The sequence below is a fragment of the Rissa tridactyla genome, chromosome 4 (genome assembly GCF_028500815.1).
Source record: "Rissa tridactyla isolate bRisTri1 chromosome 4, bRisTri1.patW.cur.20221130, whole genome shotgun sequence".
Lineage (NCBI taxonomy): Eukaryota > Metazoa > Chordata > Aves > Charadriiformes > Laridae > Rissa > Rissa tridactyla.
Genome location: NC_071469.1, coordinates 93,475,042 through 93,489,354, shown reverse-complemented (window position 1 = coordinate 93,489,354; position 14,313 = coordinate 93,475,042). Strand labels below are relative to the sequence as shown.

The following is a 14,313-nucleotide window of genomic DNA, read 5'->3' as shown; positions in this document are numbered from 1 at the left end:
TGTGAACTTGTACCTCACAGGTAGAAATGCGGCAGTTTGGGGCACTGCCTGCTTGCTGCTGCACCGGGGCATGCACCACCCCAGGAATATAAGGTTCCCCGTCTGCCTCCTGAGCCGGCTAAGGCTGGGGGTGTTGTGTGGGGAGATGTTTGGGTTGAATAGCGATGCCCTGAAGGTATGAGGTGCTGCTGCATTGGCGTAGGCATGAAGCAGAAGCTTCTGGACTAATCGCTGTAGAAGTCAAAGGGCATGGGAGGGATGGGGACATTTTCTAAAAGCAGCCTCTCTTGGCTGCGTTCCCACAGAGCTGTGGCTGGGGAGAAGTCTGTTTGGAAACACCTGCTTTCCCTTTGTCCTTCAGCAGCAGTTGCTGGAATGAGCTTCCCTCATCACCTGGCTGTGGCCGTGCCTTTCCCTCCCCTTCTGCTTGTAAAACTGTTTCCCTGGGCTGGGAGCAGGGGAGGGTGTTGCAGACTAAGGCTTTACTCTAAGAAACTGGAAGTTTCTTGGAGTTAAACACTGAACTGCTTAATTTGCTTGTTCAGAAGACACAGACTGGCAGAGTGTTGGCCAGTGAGGGGAGCAGGACTGGCGCCGTGCAGGCGGGAGGTGCTGCCGGTGACTGTGGTGCTTCTTCGCAGCAGCCCCAGCCTCTGCAGAAGGGCTCAGCTGGGTGGGCTCTAACATGGACGAGCCAGACCAGCTCCTGCTCTGCACCGAGATCACCTTGAAGAGCAGAGCCTGTGCTGCACTCCTCCTGACACCGGCCCTGGTGCTGCCAAGTGCTGCTGCGAAGCAGTTAATGATTACCCCTGCCACCTCGGGTTCCCGCTCCTGCCCTGCCTCGGCGGGAGGGAGCGCTGGAGGCTGGGAGGCAAGATGCTGCTGGTGGTGCTCCTGGCACTGCTGCTGGGCCCCGCCGGCTGCCCCAAGACAGAGCCCCTGAGTGGGTCTGGCCAGGAGCCCCTCTTCCGTGGAGCGGATCGCTACGACTTTGCCATCGTCATCCCTGCCGGTGCTGTGGAGTGCTTCTGGCAGTTTGCACACCAGAGCGGCAACTTCTTCTTCAGCTACGAGGTGGGTGCTGCTGGTCGCGTCCCGGGAAGCTGTTGGCACGGTGCAGCTGCCGATGGGGTTGGGGAATGGCGGTGCTGATGGTGCCTGCTGCCTCCTCTGAGGGTGCAGCAGGTCCTGTGGCGGGCAATCCTCTGTTGCCTTAGTCCTGCAACCAGGCTTATGTGTGGAAGGAGACCCTGTGGGATGAAGGCCACGTGCTGGCTGAACTTCAGACCCGCTGCCCCCGGCGTGGAGATGGTTTGCCTTGCGAGGGAAATGCCCTTGGTCAAGACAGGGAATGGTTGCAGTCACTTAGATGCTTCATTGCAGGGACCATGCTTTCTTAGGCATCGTCAATCCCATTTATTTTTATAAATACCTGTTTTAAAAATTTAAAGCAGTGCTGAGAGCTCCAGACATTGTGCCTGAACATCCAGAGGTCTCTCACAGAGAGCTAGGGGTGTCCCTGTGCTGCAGAGAGCTTTGCCCTTCGCTAGGCTGCCTGCAGGCTGTTGCATAGCCCCCGTCTCTCCCCTGAGCTGCAGATGGAAGGCACAATAAAGGTCTCGGGCACAGCCCTATCTGCTTGTCCCCACGCTCTGTCCCCTTCCCACAGGGGAAACTGCAGCCCTTTTATCTCCTGTTTACACTAGGCTGGTTGAAGGAGAGCTGGGGTATGGCCATGCCTGGCACCGGCAGCTTCCCCCCAGCTCTGCACTCAGCAGAACAGCCCTATAGAACACGGCATGGCCCTGGGGCTTGGCACAGCTCCATCTCCGAATGCTCCGGCAGCACCTGATCCAGGTGGCAAGAAGCCAGAATGGGCCTGTGGGGTGGGAGACATGGGGTCTGTGAGCTCCTCCAGCACCATGAATGGGCATTCGGAACTGCAGGGTTCATTACCCAAGGCTGCGGGTTGTGGTTGTTTTGTGTGTTTTGGTTTTGTTTTGTTTTGTTTTTTTAATTTTACGCATAGCTGGCAGCTTGCTGGAGGCTGTTCCTGGCCTCAGCTCATAGTAACGAAGGGGCCAGCTCCTCACGGGATCCCAAACCAAGCCGCAGTAGAGGCAGGTCCCTTCCCTGCGCTCGAGGGCTCCTGTGGGCTCCCATCTGTTTACTGGGTACAGAGTCAGGCCCATGAATTCCCCTTGGGTGTTTCCTGCCTCCAGGTCCAGCGGGCGACGGGGATTGGCAACAGCAGGAACATCCTGGCCACAGCGAGCGACCCCAACGGCTTCCAGCTTGGTATTTCTCAGGACCCGCGAGGGCAGATCAACTTCCTCACCAAGGAGACAGGTTTCTGTTGCCCTTGTCCCTGCCCAGCCCACCTGCCAGGAGGCTGGGGGCCGCCAGGTCCCAGCCAGCAGCTCCAAACCTGCTCAGATGGCCAGCGCCTCCCAGAGCATTGATCAGTCTGATCACGCCTCCCTCCCTAACAGGGAGGATGAAAGTCGAGCACTGGGATGGGTCTGCCTGGCAGCAGCTCTTCTACTCGGGGAACAATAATTTCCTTTCCTCTCTGCAGGTTTCTACCAGCTGTGCCTGGACAACCAGCAAAACCACTTTGGCTTCATGCATGTGTATCTCAACTTTGGTGTCTATTATGAAGGCTTCGATGTGGAAAACAAGCAGCCAGAAGAGAGGAAAGAGCTGAACAACACCCTGGAGGCAATCGAGGTGAGTGTCAAGGCAACCACGGGGGTGCTCCAACACAGCTGGGACGGGCATGTCCTCTCAAGGGAACTGAGAAGGGCATTTGCTGTTGGCTGAGCTGCAGCTTAATTTAATGCTTGGCCCAGCAGGAGCAGCTCTGCCAGCGCCAAGCTCTGCTGTGGCCCTACTGCTGAGAACCTGCCTCTCCTGCAGGTCAGCATCCGGAAGCTGCAGCTCCACATCTTCCACATGTGGCGGTTCTACAACTTCGCACGGATGCGGAAAGGGTCTGACTCCTACCTCCTGGAGTCCAACTACAACTATGTCAACTGGTGGTCGATGGCTCAGAGCTGCGTCATTGTCCTCTCCGGGGTCCTGCAGCTCTACTTCTTGAAGCGTCTCTTCAATGTGCAAACCTCCACCAGGCAGAAGTGCTAGCAGCACCCGGAACCGCGGGCAGGACCGGAGCCCACCCTGCAGCTGCCTGCAGCGCTTGGTAACTGAGCTGCCACTCTGCCCCTTGGCAGAGCAGGAGGGAAGGCTGAATCCTAGCTCAAGGATGAGGAAGGAGAGTTCACCCCATTCCTGCCTCTGGCTCTAGCCCTGCCTTGGCTGAAATCACCCTGACAGAAAAAAGTGCGACGCAGTCACCTGAGCTTTGTGTGCTGGATCAGTTTGTTACAGCTCTGCCTGTCTTTAGTGTCCTAATGTGTCTTTTCTACCTGACACCCAATAAAGGAACCCTTGGCACACGCTCAATAGCGTGATCGCAGCCTGCTGTCCGTCCATCCTCTGCAAGCCTGGGCGAAGCGAGTCCTGCCATGCAGGCAGCTGCCTGCCCCATCCCTCCCTCCCTGAAGCTCAGCTGCCAGCCTCCGATGGCTCACCCAGGGGCTATGGAGCCTCCCCTTGGCCTCGGTGCTTCCCCCCCTCTGGAGTCGTACCCCCGTGTGTTGCACTGTCTGAGGCACTGACCCAAGCAGCCAGAGACCCACAGGCCCCCCTGCCCTGAGACTCCGCACTAGACAACAAGCACTCTGGGAGAAGGGAAAAACTTTATGTGACGGCAAGGGCAGGACTGGCACAGGAGGAACTCCTCCTCGCATTGGCAGCAGCCCCCAGAGCATGTGGGGCTGCGTGCTGGCAGCTCCCAGCCCCTCCATCCTGCTTGGGCTCCTCCATGGCTTCCTGCACCACTGCTGCACTCATAGTGCAGGACAAGGTCCATTCTGGCCAGAAATGCTCAAGGTCCCTTAGGTCAGTGTGTCCTCATTCCGCACGTACTCCCCGACATCAGCCTGGTGGAACACCACAATGGCCATCGGGTCTACTTTCCGGCACTCCTGCGTGGACTTGGCGGCCACCCCAAAGCCCTGGGGGGATGAAGCAAAGGTGAGAGAGTTTTCCCCACACCCCAGCCCTGGAAAGCGCAGGGGTTGTGCCAACCACTCACCAGCGGGACGTCGGCCATGGAGTACACCACCACACCCTGGTACTGGGCTGTGTTCTCTGTGATGCGGCCCAGGCCTGACTTCAGGACGTGGTTGCCGTAGAGGAAGGACTGCTCGGAGCCCGGCTTCACCCACACCTTGTACTGCAAGAGAGGCCCAGAGCGGTGAGGGGCTGGAGGGCCCGCTGTGGGGCAGGGGGCTGGCTGGGGGGGCCGCGTCCCACCTTGGCGTAGGGGGCGAGGAAGTCCAGGGCCATGACGCTGAGCCGGAACTTCTGCGACTTGGTGAACTTCCCGAAGCAGGTGCCCAGCGACACCAGGTTGTCCCGGGGGATGCTCGTAGCCACCTTCAGCAGCTTCTCGCTGCGGGGAGCGGGAGGGAGCAGAGCTGGAGCGGCTCCCGGGCCGGCAGCTGGCACCGGAGCCCCTCGCAGACACAACCCCGCACACCCCCCCGCCGCGTCCCCCGGCCCCGGCCCCGCTCACCTCAGGTAGTAGACGCGGTCGCGGTGCAGGCGGAAGCAGTAGGTGCCATCGGGCCGGTCCACCAGCAGCTGGATGTTCTCGCCGATGCTGCGGGGACAGACCCGGTGAGCCCGGCCCGGCCCCGCTCCCCTCTCCCGCCGCCGGCCCTCCCGGTCCCCGTCTCTTCCCCCCCCCACCGTGCCCGGTTCCCCCGCGGTCCCCGGCCCCTCACTATCGTCCCAGCTTCTCGAACAACGCCCGCGTCTCCGCCTCGGTGAGCGGCCGCATCGCCCCGCACCGCACACGCGGGGCCCGCGCCGGAACCGGAACCGGCGGAACGGGAAGCAGCTGCGAAGCGGAAGTGACGCGGCGGCCCATCGAGAGCGGGCGGCGGCCATGGCGGCGGAGGAGGTCCGGCTGTTGGCTTGGCTGCGCGGCCCGGCGGCGGCCGGGCCCGGCGGCCCCGAGCTCTCCGCCTATGTGGCCGAGCTGGCGGCGCTGGGGCTGGCGGAGCTGGGGCGGGAGCCGGCGCGGCTGGCGGCGGAGCGGGCGCGGGTGGGGGCGGAGACGCGCCGCCTGGCCTTCGAGCACTACCGGGCCTTTATCCGCTCCGCCGAGTGCACCGGCCGCGCCGGCCGCGGCTTCGGCGGCATCGAGAGCCGCCTCGGCAGCTTGCTGGACCGCCTGCCCGCCCTCCAGGACGCCTGCCGGTGCGGGGACGGGGACCGGGGTGGCGACACCTGCTAAGGGCTCGGGTGGGAGCTGGGGCCGGGGCAGGAGAGGCACGGGTGGAAGTGGGGGGACTGGCGGGGGGGCAGAAAGGAGCGGGGATGGGGTGAGGCTGGGACAGGGTCTGAGGGCACAGGAGCAGCCCTGGGCACAGGGGAGGCCGGTGAGGGCTGGGCTGAGGGGAGTGAGAGGGATCCTGGTGCTGGGCCCAGTAAGGATCAGGGCCTGCTGGGACTGGGGGTAGAGGCAGCACTTGGAGGGGACTCTGAATAACGTTGGGGAGAAGCCAGCAGGGGTGGGAGGGTCCTGGGGTACACTCGCTGCACGGGGGAAGCCATGTGCTGATCCCATCTCAATCCCACAGGAACTTCATGCGCGATGCCGAGGAGATCGCCTGCAGCCGGCGCATGAACAGCCTGACGCTGAACCGGCACACGGAGATCCTGGAGATCCTCGAGATTCCACAGCTCATGGACACCTGTGTCCGCAACGGCTACTATGAGGAGGCACTGGAGCTCGCTGCCTATGTGCGCCGGCTAGAGAGGAAGCACAGCAGCATCCCTGTGATCCAGGTAGGCCCCGCTCTGCCACTGCTCTGCCACCATTCCATGCCCAGCCTCTGCAGCTCAGGCCTCTCTCCCACCCTAGGGCATCGTGGATGAGGTGCGCCAGTCCACCCAGCTGATGCTGAACCAGCTCATCCAGCAGCTCCGCACCAACATCCAGCTGCCAGCCTGCCTGCGGGTCATCGGCTACCTGCGGCGCATGGATGTCTTCACGGAGGCTGAGCTGCGCATCAAGTTCTTGCAGGCGCGGGACGCCTGGCTGCGCTCCATCCAGGCCTCCATTCCCGATGATGATCCCTACTTCCACATCACCAAGACTATTGAGGCCTGCCGCGTCCACCTCTTCGACATCGTCACCCAGTATCGTGCCATCTTCTCCGACGAGGAGCCGCTCCTGCCCCCTGAGGGGCAGGCCCTCAACGAGGGGGCCATCTTCCATGGCTGGGTGCTGCAGAAGGTCTCCGAGTTTCTGCGGACGCTGGAGCGTGATCTCCAGCGTGGGGTGGGCAGCCGCCTGGACTCACTGTTGGGACAGTGCATGTACTTCGGCCTCTCCTTCAGCAGGGTGGGGGCCGATTTCCGTGGGCAGCTGGCTCCCCTCTTCCAGCGCGTGGCCGCCGACGCTTTCAGGAAGGCGGTGGAGGAGGCAGTGGAGAAGTTTCGTGAGGAGATGAATTCCTACACACTTATCTCCGCCCCAGCTGTCCTGGGTGGCAGCGCAGGGGTGCCGGTGCCCACCGCTCAGCCGGGGACGCTGCAGCCACCCATGGTGCTGCTGGACTTCCCCCCCCTCGCCTGCTTCCTCAATGGCCTCCTCGTCGCCTTCAACGACCTGCGGCTCTGCTGCCCCGTCGCCCTGGCCCAGGACATCACCGCCTGCCTGGAGGATGCACTTGGCGAGGTGAGGCGCCAGGGGATGGAGCTGTGCCTTGTCCTGGGAGAACACGGGGACAGGCTCACCCTGCTCTGAGTAGTCATAGGATGAAGTTGTAGAATCATTGAGGTTCGAAAAGATCCTTAAGATCATTGAGTTAACACTGCAAAAGTCAACAACTAAACCATGTCCCTAAACACCACATCTACATGTCTTTTAAATACCTCCAGGGACTGGAAGTATGGAAATGGATGCAACCGTTTCCCTGCACAGCCTGTTCCAATGTTGGATAACCCTTTTGGTGTAGAAATTTTTCCTAATAGCCAATCCAAACCTTCCCTGGAACAACTTGATGCCGTTTTCTCTTGTCCTATTGCCTGTTCCTTGGGAGAAGAGACTGACACCCACCTGGCTACCCGCTCCTTTCAGGGAGCCGTAGAGAGCGATAGGGTCTCCCTTCAGCGTCCCTTTCTCCAGGCCGAACACCCCCAGCTCCCTCAGCTGCTCCTCCTCAGACTCGTTCTCCAGACCCCTCACCAGCTCCGTTGCCCTCCTCTGGACTCGCTCCAGAATCTCAATGTCTTTCCTGTAGCGAGGGGCCCAAAACCGGACACAGTATTTGAGGTGGGGCCTCGCCAGGGCCTTGCACAGGGGTGACGGTCACTGCCCCAGTCCTGCTGGCCACACTATTCCTGACACAGGCCAGGATGCTGTTGGCCTCCTTGGCCACCTGGGCACGCTGAGGCTCATATTCATTCGGCCAATCCTTTTCCCCCAGGCAGCTCTCCAGCTGCGCTTCCCCAGGCCTGTAGCGCTGCGTGGGGTTGTTGTGACCCAAGTGCAGGACCCAGTACTGAACCTAGCTGAAGCACATACAACTGGCCTCAGGCCACCGATTCCCCTTGTCGCTGGAGTTGGGGGCTTGTCTGCAGGGATAGATGACTCTCCGGGGAATTAACAACTCTGCCTTTCCCTCCAGGTGACCAAAACCGTCCTGGCCTTTCACCGTGCGGAGGAGGCGGCTTTCAGCGGGCAGGAGCAGGAGCTCTTCACCCAGTTCTGCACGGCCTTTCTGGAAGATCTGCTGCCTTACCTCAACCGCTGCCTCCAGGTCCTCTTTCCCCCGGCCCAGATCGCGCAGGCGCTGGGTGAGACCCCAAAACTTGCATCTCGGGGCGGGGAGAGCCACAGGCAGCTGTGGCTCCGCCACCATGAGACATACTGGGTCCTGTCTTGCTGTTGCCACCTCTGTGGTGGTTTCCTGTTGTCCGTGGGGTCCCCACCTGAGCCACCTCTCCCTGTCTGGCAGGTGTCCCCCCGACCCAGCTGCAGCGCTTTGGCTGCCTGGGCCGCATCGATGTCGATGCCCTCAGGGAGCCTCTGGCTTTCCTCCTGCCGGCACCAGGCGAGGAGGAGCCGGCCCCGGAGAGCACCCCACGCCTGGAGACAGAAGAGGAGGCCATTCCCGGAGAGAGCGAGACAGCGGGACAGCAGGAAAGCCCCCTCGGGGGGGCTCTGCTGCCGGGCATCCCGGCAGCCACGGGGTAGCGGGACTACGGCTGGGCCGGGCTGTGTCACCCCGAGACCCCTGTCCCTTGGGTGTGAAGTGGCCCCCGGCCCCCCTGCCTGCCTTCCCCCGCCCAAAGAGCCTCCTGCCTGCACCGGGCAGCACCCCCCCGGCTCCCCCGCCTGCTGCCTGCACCGGGCGCTGCGCCTCCTCCCGGCCGCCAGGGGTCGCGCTCACGCCCCGCGGTGCCTCCAGGCGGCCACCGTAGCTGCGCGCGCAGGCCGGCCCCCATGGCGGCGGCGGGGCGGCTGCTGGCGGCGGGGCGGGCCCGGCCGGGACCCTCGGTCCGGCGGTGCGGGGACGCGGCGGGCTGGGGCGAGCGGGAGCGCTCGTACTGGCGGGCGTTGCGGCGGCGGGTGCTGGGGCCCCCCGCCCCGCCTTTCGCCGCCCCCTGCCAGGTGGGAGCCCCGGTGCTGCGGGCCGCCGCCGCCGCCGTCACCGCGGAGCGGCTGGGCGGCCCCGAGCTGCGGCGGCTGGCGGCGGCGCTGGCGGCCGGGCTGCGGAACGGGCCGTGCCTGGGGCTGAGCGCCCCGCAGCTGGGGGTGCCGCTGCGGGTCTTCGCCGCCGAGCTGTCCCCCGCCCGCTGCAGCCGGTACCCGCCGGAGCTGCGCCGCGCCCACCGCATCGAGCCCTTCCCGCTCCGCCTGCTCGTCAACCCCACGCTCCGCGTCCTCGACGCCCGCCTCGTCACTGGCCCTGAGGGCTGCACCAGCCTCAAGGGCTTCTCCGCCTACGTACCGCGACACTGGGCCGTCCACGTCTCCGGTACAAACCCCACCATTCCCCCGGGGCTTCTGCCCCGGGTGGGACCCCGTTCCTGCCCCCCACTGTCACACGGGTCCCCCCCTTTCTACCTCCATTACCACCCATCCCTTCCCTGGTGTCCGTTACCCCCCTCGACTACCCCTCTCCTGGGCAGCAGGCGTGGACGAGCACGGGGAGCCGGTGAGTTGGGAGGCGACAGGATGGGCCGCCCGCATCATCCAGCACGAGATGGACCACCTGGACGGCATCCTCTACATCGACCGGATGGACACCCGCACCTTCACCAACGTCAGCTGGATGGAGCTCCTGGACTGACGCCCGCTGCCCCAGCAAGCAGGTGCCCAGCCGCCTCATCTCTCTGGATCGGAGCTGTGTTGGAGCCCTCGGTGGGTGCCCAGGCCCCGGGGCTCCTCCAGCGCGGCGCTGGGTGCCCATCCTTACCCTGGCGAAAGAAGCAGCGCGGAGCCATGTCCCCAGGGGGCTCCCACACAGTTTTATTGCAGCCAATATAGACTGTGAAGACTCGGTGTGGCTCCTGGCCCTTCCTGCTGTCCCTGCCCCTTGCACCTTAAATTATTTTATTGATCTAGGAACGAGACCTGGCTGCGCTGGGTGGGGGGGGGTGGGTGTGAGGGAGAAATTCCCCTCTCTGGGGCTTGTTTGGGAGCAGTGCAGGGCAGGCAGAGTCAGAGGTGCCACAGTGGAGATGGCGGCAGGCAGCAACCAGGGCGTGGAGCTGGGCACAATGGGGGCATCAGGATGGGGCTGGGGGCTGGGGGGCAGGCAGCAGGGGTGAGCCCGGCCTGGGGACACGGCGTGCTGGCTGTGGGGCTGGGGGAGTCACCAGCAGGCAGGAGCCCTCGGGTCCCATCCCCAGGCTGGGGGCTGCTCCAAGCGCTGCATGCTGTGGCAGGGCAAAGCCCCGAGCAGCCCTGCGCCTCCCTGCCACAGGCACAAATCCCTGTCCTGGGGACAGGCAGCAGCTCTGGGGACTCCTGCCTGAAAGTGGCAGCAGCGGCAGAGCTGGAGGCCTTGGCCCTGGGGTGGTGGTAGGGGGGTGGGGGCTGGGCTGGGTCCCCTGCTGTGGTCAGAGCCTCAGGGAGGGGCTGGGCACTGGCTGAAGCTTTTGGATTGTTTTTATTTTCATATAAACAAGACAGAACCCAAAGCAGCATTAATTTAAAAAATAAAAAAGAGCAGGAAGAAGAGTTGGGCGCAGCCAGGGGGAGCACCTGGCCACCCAGGCCATGCTCGAGCCCCCCCCAGTAGTGTCAGCCCCCCCGGGCCGTGCTCCCCGCGCCCTGCTGGGTGCTGCAGTGCGATGGGGTGAGTAGTGAGCGGAAAATGAACCTGTTTGGCACGGCCAGCGCAGTGGGGGGGCTCGGCAGGGCACAGCTGGAGTGGTGGGGGGGCTCAGCAGGGCCCTGCCGGCACAGCTGCCCCAGCCCCATGCCCGGCCCCCCCTCCCCTTAACCTTCCTGTCCAAAGTCCTCCGTGAATTTCTTCACCTTCAGGAGATCATCAGCGTTTACTGTGGGGCGGGTGGTGGCCAGCGAGCGCAGCATGTCCGACTACAACACAAGGATCGGGTGGCAGCTGAGACCGAGCACGGGGCGGGCGGGAGTTGCTGGAGGGGCCCAGGTCCCTCCCCAGCGCCCAGCCCTGCCCTTGGGGCTCAGCATCCCGAGGGGAGCTGGCAGGAGGACTCCCCCCTTGGGGTGCAAGGAGCCGTATCCACCCCAGGAGTCACCACCCTGCCCAGCCCATGGCATAGAAAGAGGCAGCTGCGTTGGCACAGGGAAGTGGCAACAGCATTGCTGTGCCAGAGCCTCCCTCCACCCGGCAGGACGGGTGCCCGGCCCCGCGCCGTGGCTGCCGCACTCACCATGCAGACGGTGGGCTCCATCAGCTTGTCACTGGACACCTCCATCCAGGTCATCTCGATGGCACCCGGGTCGCCGGGCGAGCACGGCGTCAGGAGATCGTCCACGAAGGTGCCGGGGGTGGTGCGGGAGGGACCACGGACCTGCGGCAGAGCCAGGCAGTGCTCATGGGCAGGATGGGGACCGCAGCACCGACACCAGCCATAGCCTCCCCCCGCCCGCTGCCCCGAGATGAACCTCCCCCAGCCAGGAGCAGCCCCCGCTCACCTTCTTGAAGTGTGTGGCCGACTGCACCTTGCGGACGGGCTGCATCAGGGCATCCCGCACGATGATGCTGATGTCGGCCCCTGAGTAGCCGTCTGTCTTCCGGGCCAGCTCCTGGATGTTGGCATCCGTCAGGCAGTGCGGGGTGTTGCCCAGGTGCAGCTTGAACATCTGGGCCCGGGCCGCCTCCTCGGGCAGCGGGATGTAGATGCGCTTCTCGAACCTGAAGGGAGTGCAGGCAGGCGGGGGGGTGAGCCCCGTGCTGCCAGACCCTGCTGGGGCACGTCCCCATGAGTCCGGGAGCAGGGAGGGGGCGTTTTGTCCTGCTCACCTTCTCCTGATGGCCGAGTCCAGTACCCAGGGGATGTTGGTGGCACCCAGCACCAGGATCCCATCGCTGCTATTCCCCACACCTGCCCGGGGAAATGGCAGGCAGACAGCTCAGAGCAATCCCCCGGGAAATGCGGGACGCAGGTGTCCGGCAGCTTCTCCCACACGTGTCCCGGGTGTCCTGCTCCCCACCTCTCCCCAGGTCCCCCTCCCCATGCCAGCTTATCCCACCAGGGAAGCCCCCACACACCCTGCATCTGCACCAGGAATTCCGTCTTGATGCGCCGGGCCGCCTCGCTCTCGTTCTCGTTGCGGGAGCCGCACAGCGAGTCCACCTCGTCGATGAAGATGATGGAGGGCTTGTGCTGCCTCGCCAGCTCAAAGAGGTTCTTCACCAGCCTGGGCACAAAGGCAGGGGACGGGTCCCAGTCAGGGACTCTCCACAGCACCAACGCCACCCAGAACCCCTGACAGCCCCGGGGTGAGGAGCCCCACGCACTGCCAGCTCCTCCTGCCCCTGCCCACCCTGGCAACCCTGTGCTGGCACCAAGAAGGTGAGCGCCTTGCTGGGATAAGGGCCACCCCCAGGCTGTGGAGCCTCAGGAGGGCCTGTGCTCTCCCCTGGAACCCATTATCTGCATTAATGGGGTTCACCAACGCTGGTGGCTCCCCTACCCTGGCCAGCAGGGTGGCCAGGAGCCAGCCTGCAGCACTGACACATCCCTGCTGCCAGCTTACTTCTCGCTCTCTCCCAGCCACTTCGACATCAGGTCTGAGGACGACACGGAGAAGAAGGTGGAGTTGTTGGCCTCGGTGGCCACAGCCTTGGCCAAGTAGGACTTGCCGGTGCCAGGGGGCCCGAAGAGCAGGATCCCTCGCCAGGGCGTGCGCTTCCCTGCAACAGAGACCAGCATCACGACTCCCCCATCCCTGCACAGGCCAGATCACATGCACCCGCAGGGACACACATCCCCGCTGGTCGGGGTCACCTCCCTGCAAGTGCTCACCCCAGTTGCCACCCCACGGCACCTTCTCCGTGGGTGAGTGGCAGCTGCAGCGCTGCCATGACCCTCACCGGTAAACAAGTGCGGGAACTTGATGGGCAGGATCACGGCTTCCTTCAGGGCTTCCTTGGCTCCCTCCAGGCCGGCCACGTCATTCCACCTCACGTTGGGCTTTTCCATCATGATGGCACCTGTGAGGGGGCGGCTCTGCTCACATGGGCACTGTGCTCCCGACGTCTGCCGAGAGCCAGGAGAACAAGAGCCCCCATCCCTCCCCGCACCTCTGCTCCACCAAACCCCCACCTACCCCGCTGCCCCTCAGCACAGAGCACAGTTTAGGGGCTACTGGACCCCAACACTATGTCTCTGGGCGTCCCGCAGCCTGTCCCCTCCCTGCAGCCACCCCTCCACTGACCCCACAGACAGACAGCACAACCGTGCCCGCCGCAGCCCCTCACCCATCAGCTGCTCCTGCAGCTTCTTCTTTTCGGGGTTCTCGCCCTCGCTGTCACTGTCGCTCCTGGGGAGAGGGGACACAAGAATCAGGAGTGGGACTGGCCCCGGTGTGGCAGCCGGGTCCTGTCAGCTCCGCCGTCAGGCAGGGAGGGCCCTCGCATCCCCACGCACCCCTTGTTGTCATTCTGGGACTCTTTGACCGGCTTCTTGCCCTGCTTGTCCTTGCTGCGCAGGTACTCCTTCAGCTTCTCCGCCCGGTCCAGGTACTGCATGCACTTGGCTCGGATGCTCTCCTTCGCCTTGTCGCTGTGGGCCTCATCTGCAGAGAAACCCCCCAAGCATCACCCGCGGCCCCACGCCACAGCCACCAACCCCATGTCCCCCTCCGGAGCCCCCCGGGCTGTACGCGGGGGGGACACCATCCCCGTCTCACATTTGATGGCGTGCAGGAAGTACTCCACGGCGTGCTGGTACAGCCGCAGCGCCTCCTCGTAGTTCTTGGCCTTGTCCTCCTCGGTGGCTTTGGTGACCAGGTCGATGGCTTTCTGCCCGGGGAGAGCAGAGCGGCCTGAGCCGGGGAGCGGCACCGGGGCCAGGGCACGACGAGGCCTTTCCCCACCCCCGAGGGGGCCGGGCCGGGCCCAATCGCACCAGGGCGGCCGGCGGGGACCCTTCCGCAACGCCCGGCAGGACGAGGCCCTCTCTCCTCCCCACCGCCCCGGCCGGGCTCCGGGCGGGATGAGTCCGCCCCAACAGGGCCTGTCACCGGGGCAGGGTGAGGCCTTTCCCCGGTCGGCACCGGGGGAGGCCTTTCCCCGACCGTCACCGCACCGGCGCAGGGTGAGCCGGTTCCGCGGCCGGCACCGCACCGGGACAGGGTGAGGCCTCCCCGCGGCCGGCACCGCGCCGGCACCGGGGCCGGGTGAGGCCTCCCGGGGGCGGGAGGAGGCCCGGCCAGGGCCCGGGCCGGGGGAGACGCGGGCCGAAGCCCGCCTCCGGCAGCTTTCCCCTCCCCTCGCGGTCCCGCCGTACCTGCAGGGTGGACGTTGTCATCTCATCGCCCGGTGTGGCCGCTCCTGAGGCGGCCCGGCCCGGCGGCGGCGGCGGCGGCGGCAGCGGCAGCGGCGGCGGCGGCGGGGCCCGTGGGACCGCCCGCGACTGCGGCTGTGCGCCACGGCGCCCCCTGCCGGCCCCCGCCGGAACCTGCGCCGCGGGCGGGGCCTCGCCGGGACGCGCCCCCGCCCCGCCCCG

The 14,313-nt window shown here is 64.8% G+C and overlaps 4 protein-coding genes across 6 annotated transcripts; 2 read left to right on the top strand and 2 right to left on the bottom strand.

Moving 5' to 3' along the window:
- Positions 1-70: 70 nt before the first annotated feature.
- Positions 71-3,487, top strand: TMED6 (transmembrane p24 trafficking protein 6). Of its 2 annotated transcripts, XM_054198934.1 has the most exons (4): positions 71-1,077; positions 2,226-2,352; positions 2,582-2,733; positions 2,923-3,487. In XM_054198934.1, the coding sequence occupies exons 1-4, from the start codon at positions 880-882 to the stop codon at positions 3,145-3,147; spliced, it is 702 nt and encodes a 233-aa protein (XP_054054909.1). In that variant the 5' UTR covers positions 71-879; the 3' UTR covers positions 3,148-3,487. The 2 variants fall into 2 exon arrangements, with proteins under 2 accessions (XP_054054909.1, XP_054054908.1); XM_054198933.1 differs by having other exon boundaries at positions 993-2,352.
- A 258-nt stretch (positions 3,488-3,745) lies between these two features.
- On the bottom strand, positions 3,746-4,968 carry NIP7 (nucleolar pre-rRNA processing protein NIP7). Its single transcript, XM_054200115.1, has 5 exons — positions 4,857-4,968; positions 4,646-4,732; positions 4,384-4,522; positions 4,163-4,303; positions 3,746-4,082 (listed from the first exon to the last, which is right to left on the bottom strand). Exons 1-5 carry the CDS (start codon positions 4,910-4,912, stop codon positions 3,963-3,965), a joined length of 543 nt encoding a protein of 180 aa, XP_054056090.1. The 5' UTR covers positions 4,913-4,968; the 3' UTR covers positions 3,746-3,962.
- Positions 4,969-4,981: 13 nt separating this feature from the next.
- COG8 (component of oligomeric golgi complex 8) lies at positions 4,982-9,580 on the top strand. 2 transcript variants are annotated; one of them, XM_054200113.1, is made up of 5 exons: positions 4,982-5,334; positions 5,718-5,925; positions 6,002-6,820; positions 7,773-7,941; positions 9,283-9,580. In XM_054200113.1, exons 1-5 carry the CDS (start codon positions 5,021-5,023, stop codon positions 9,438-9,440), a joined length of 1,668 nt encoding a protein of 555 aa, XP_054056088.1. In that variant the 5' UTR covers positions 4,982-5,020; the 3' UTR covers positions 9,441-9,580. The 2 variants fall into 2 exon arrangements, with proteins under 2 accessions (XP_054056088.1, XP_054056086.1); XM_054200111.1 differs by lacking the exon at positions 9,283-9,580 and adding an exon at positions 8,103-8,581.
- A 17-nt stretch (positions 9,581-9,597) lies between these two features.
- VPS4A (vacuolar protein sorting 4 homolog A) lies at positions 9,598-14,215 on the bottom strand. Its single transcript, XM_054200114.1, has 11 exons — positions 14,095-14,215; positions 13,496-13,607; positions 13,234-13,381; positions 13,065-13,126; positions 12,678-12,797; positions 12,341-12,497; positions 11,853-12,001; positions 11,604-11,685; positions 11,276-11,495; positions 11,011-11,151; positions 9,598-10,696 (listed from the first exon to the last, which is right to left on the bottom strand). The coding sequence occupies exons 1-11, from the start codon at positions 14,113-14,115 to the stop codon at positions 10,595-10,597; spliced, it is 1,314 nt and encodes a 437-aa protein (XP_054056089.1). The 5' UTR covers positions 14,116-14,215; the 3' UTR covers positions 9,598-10,594.
- Between the last annotated feature and the right edge of the window lie 98 nt (positions 14,216-14,313).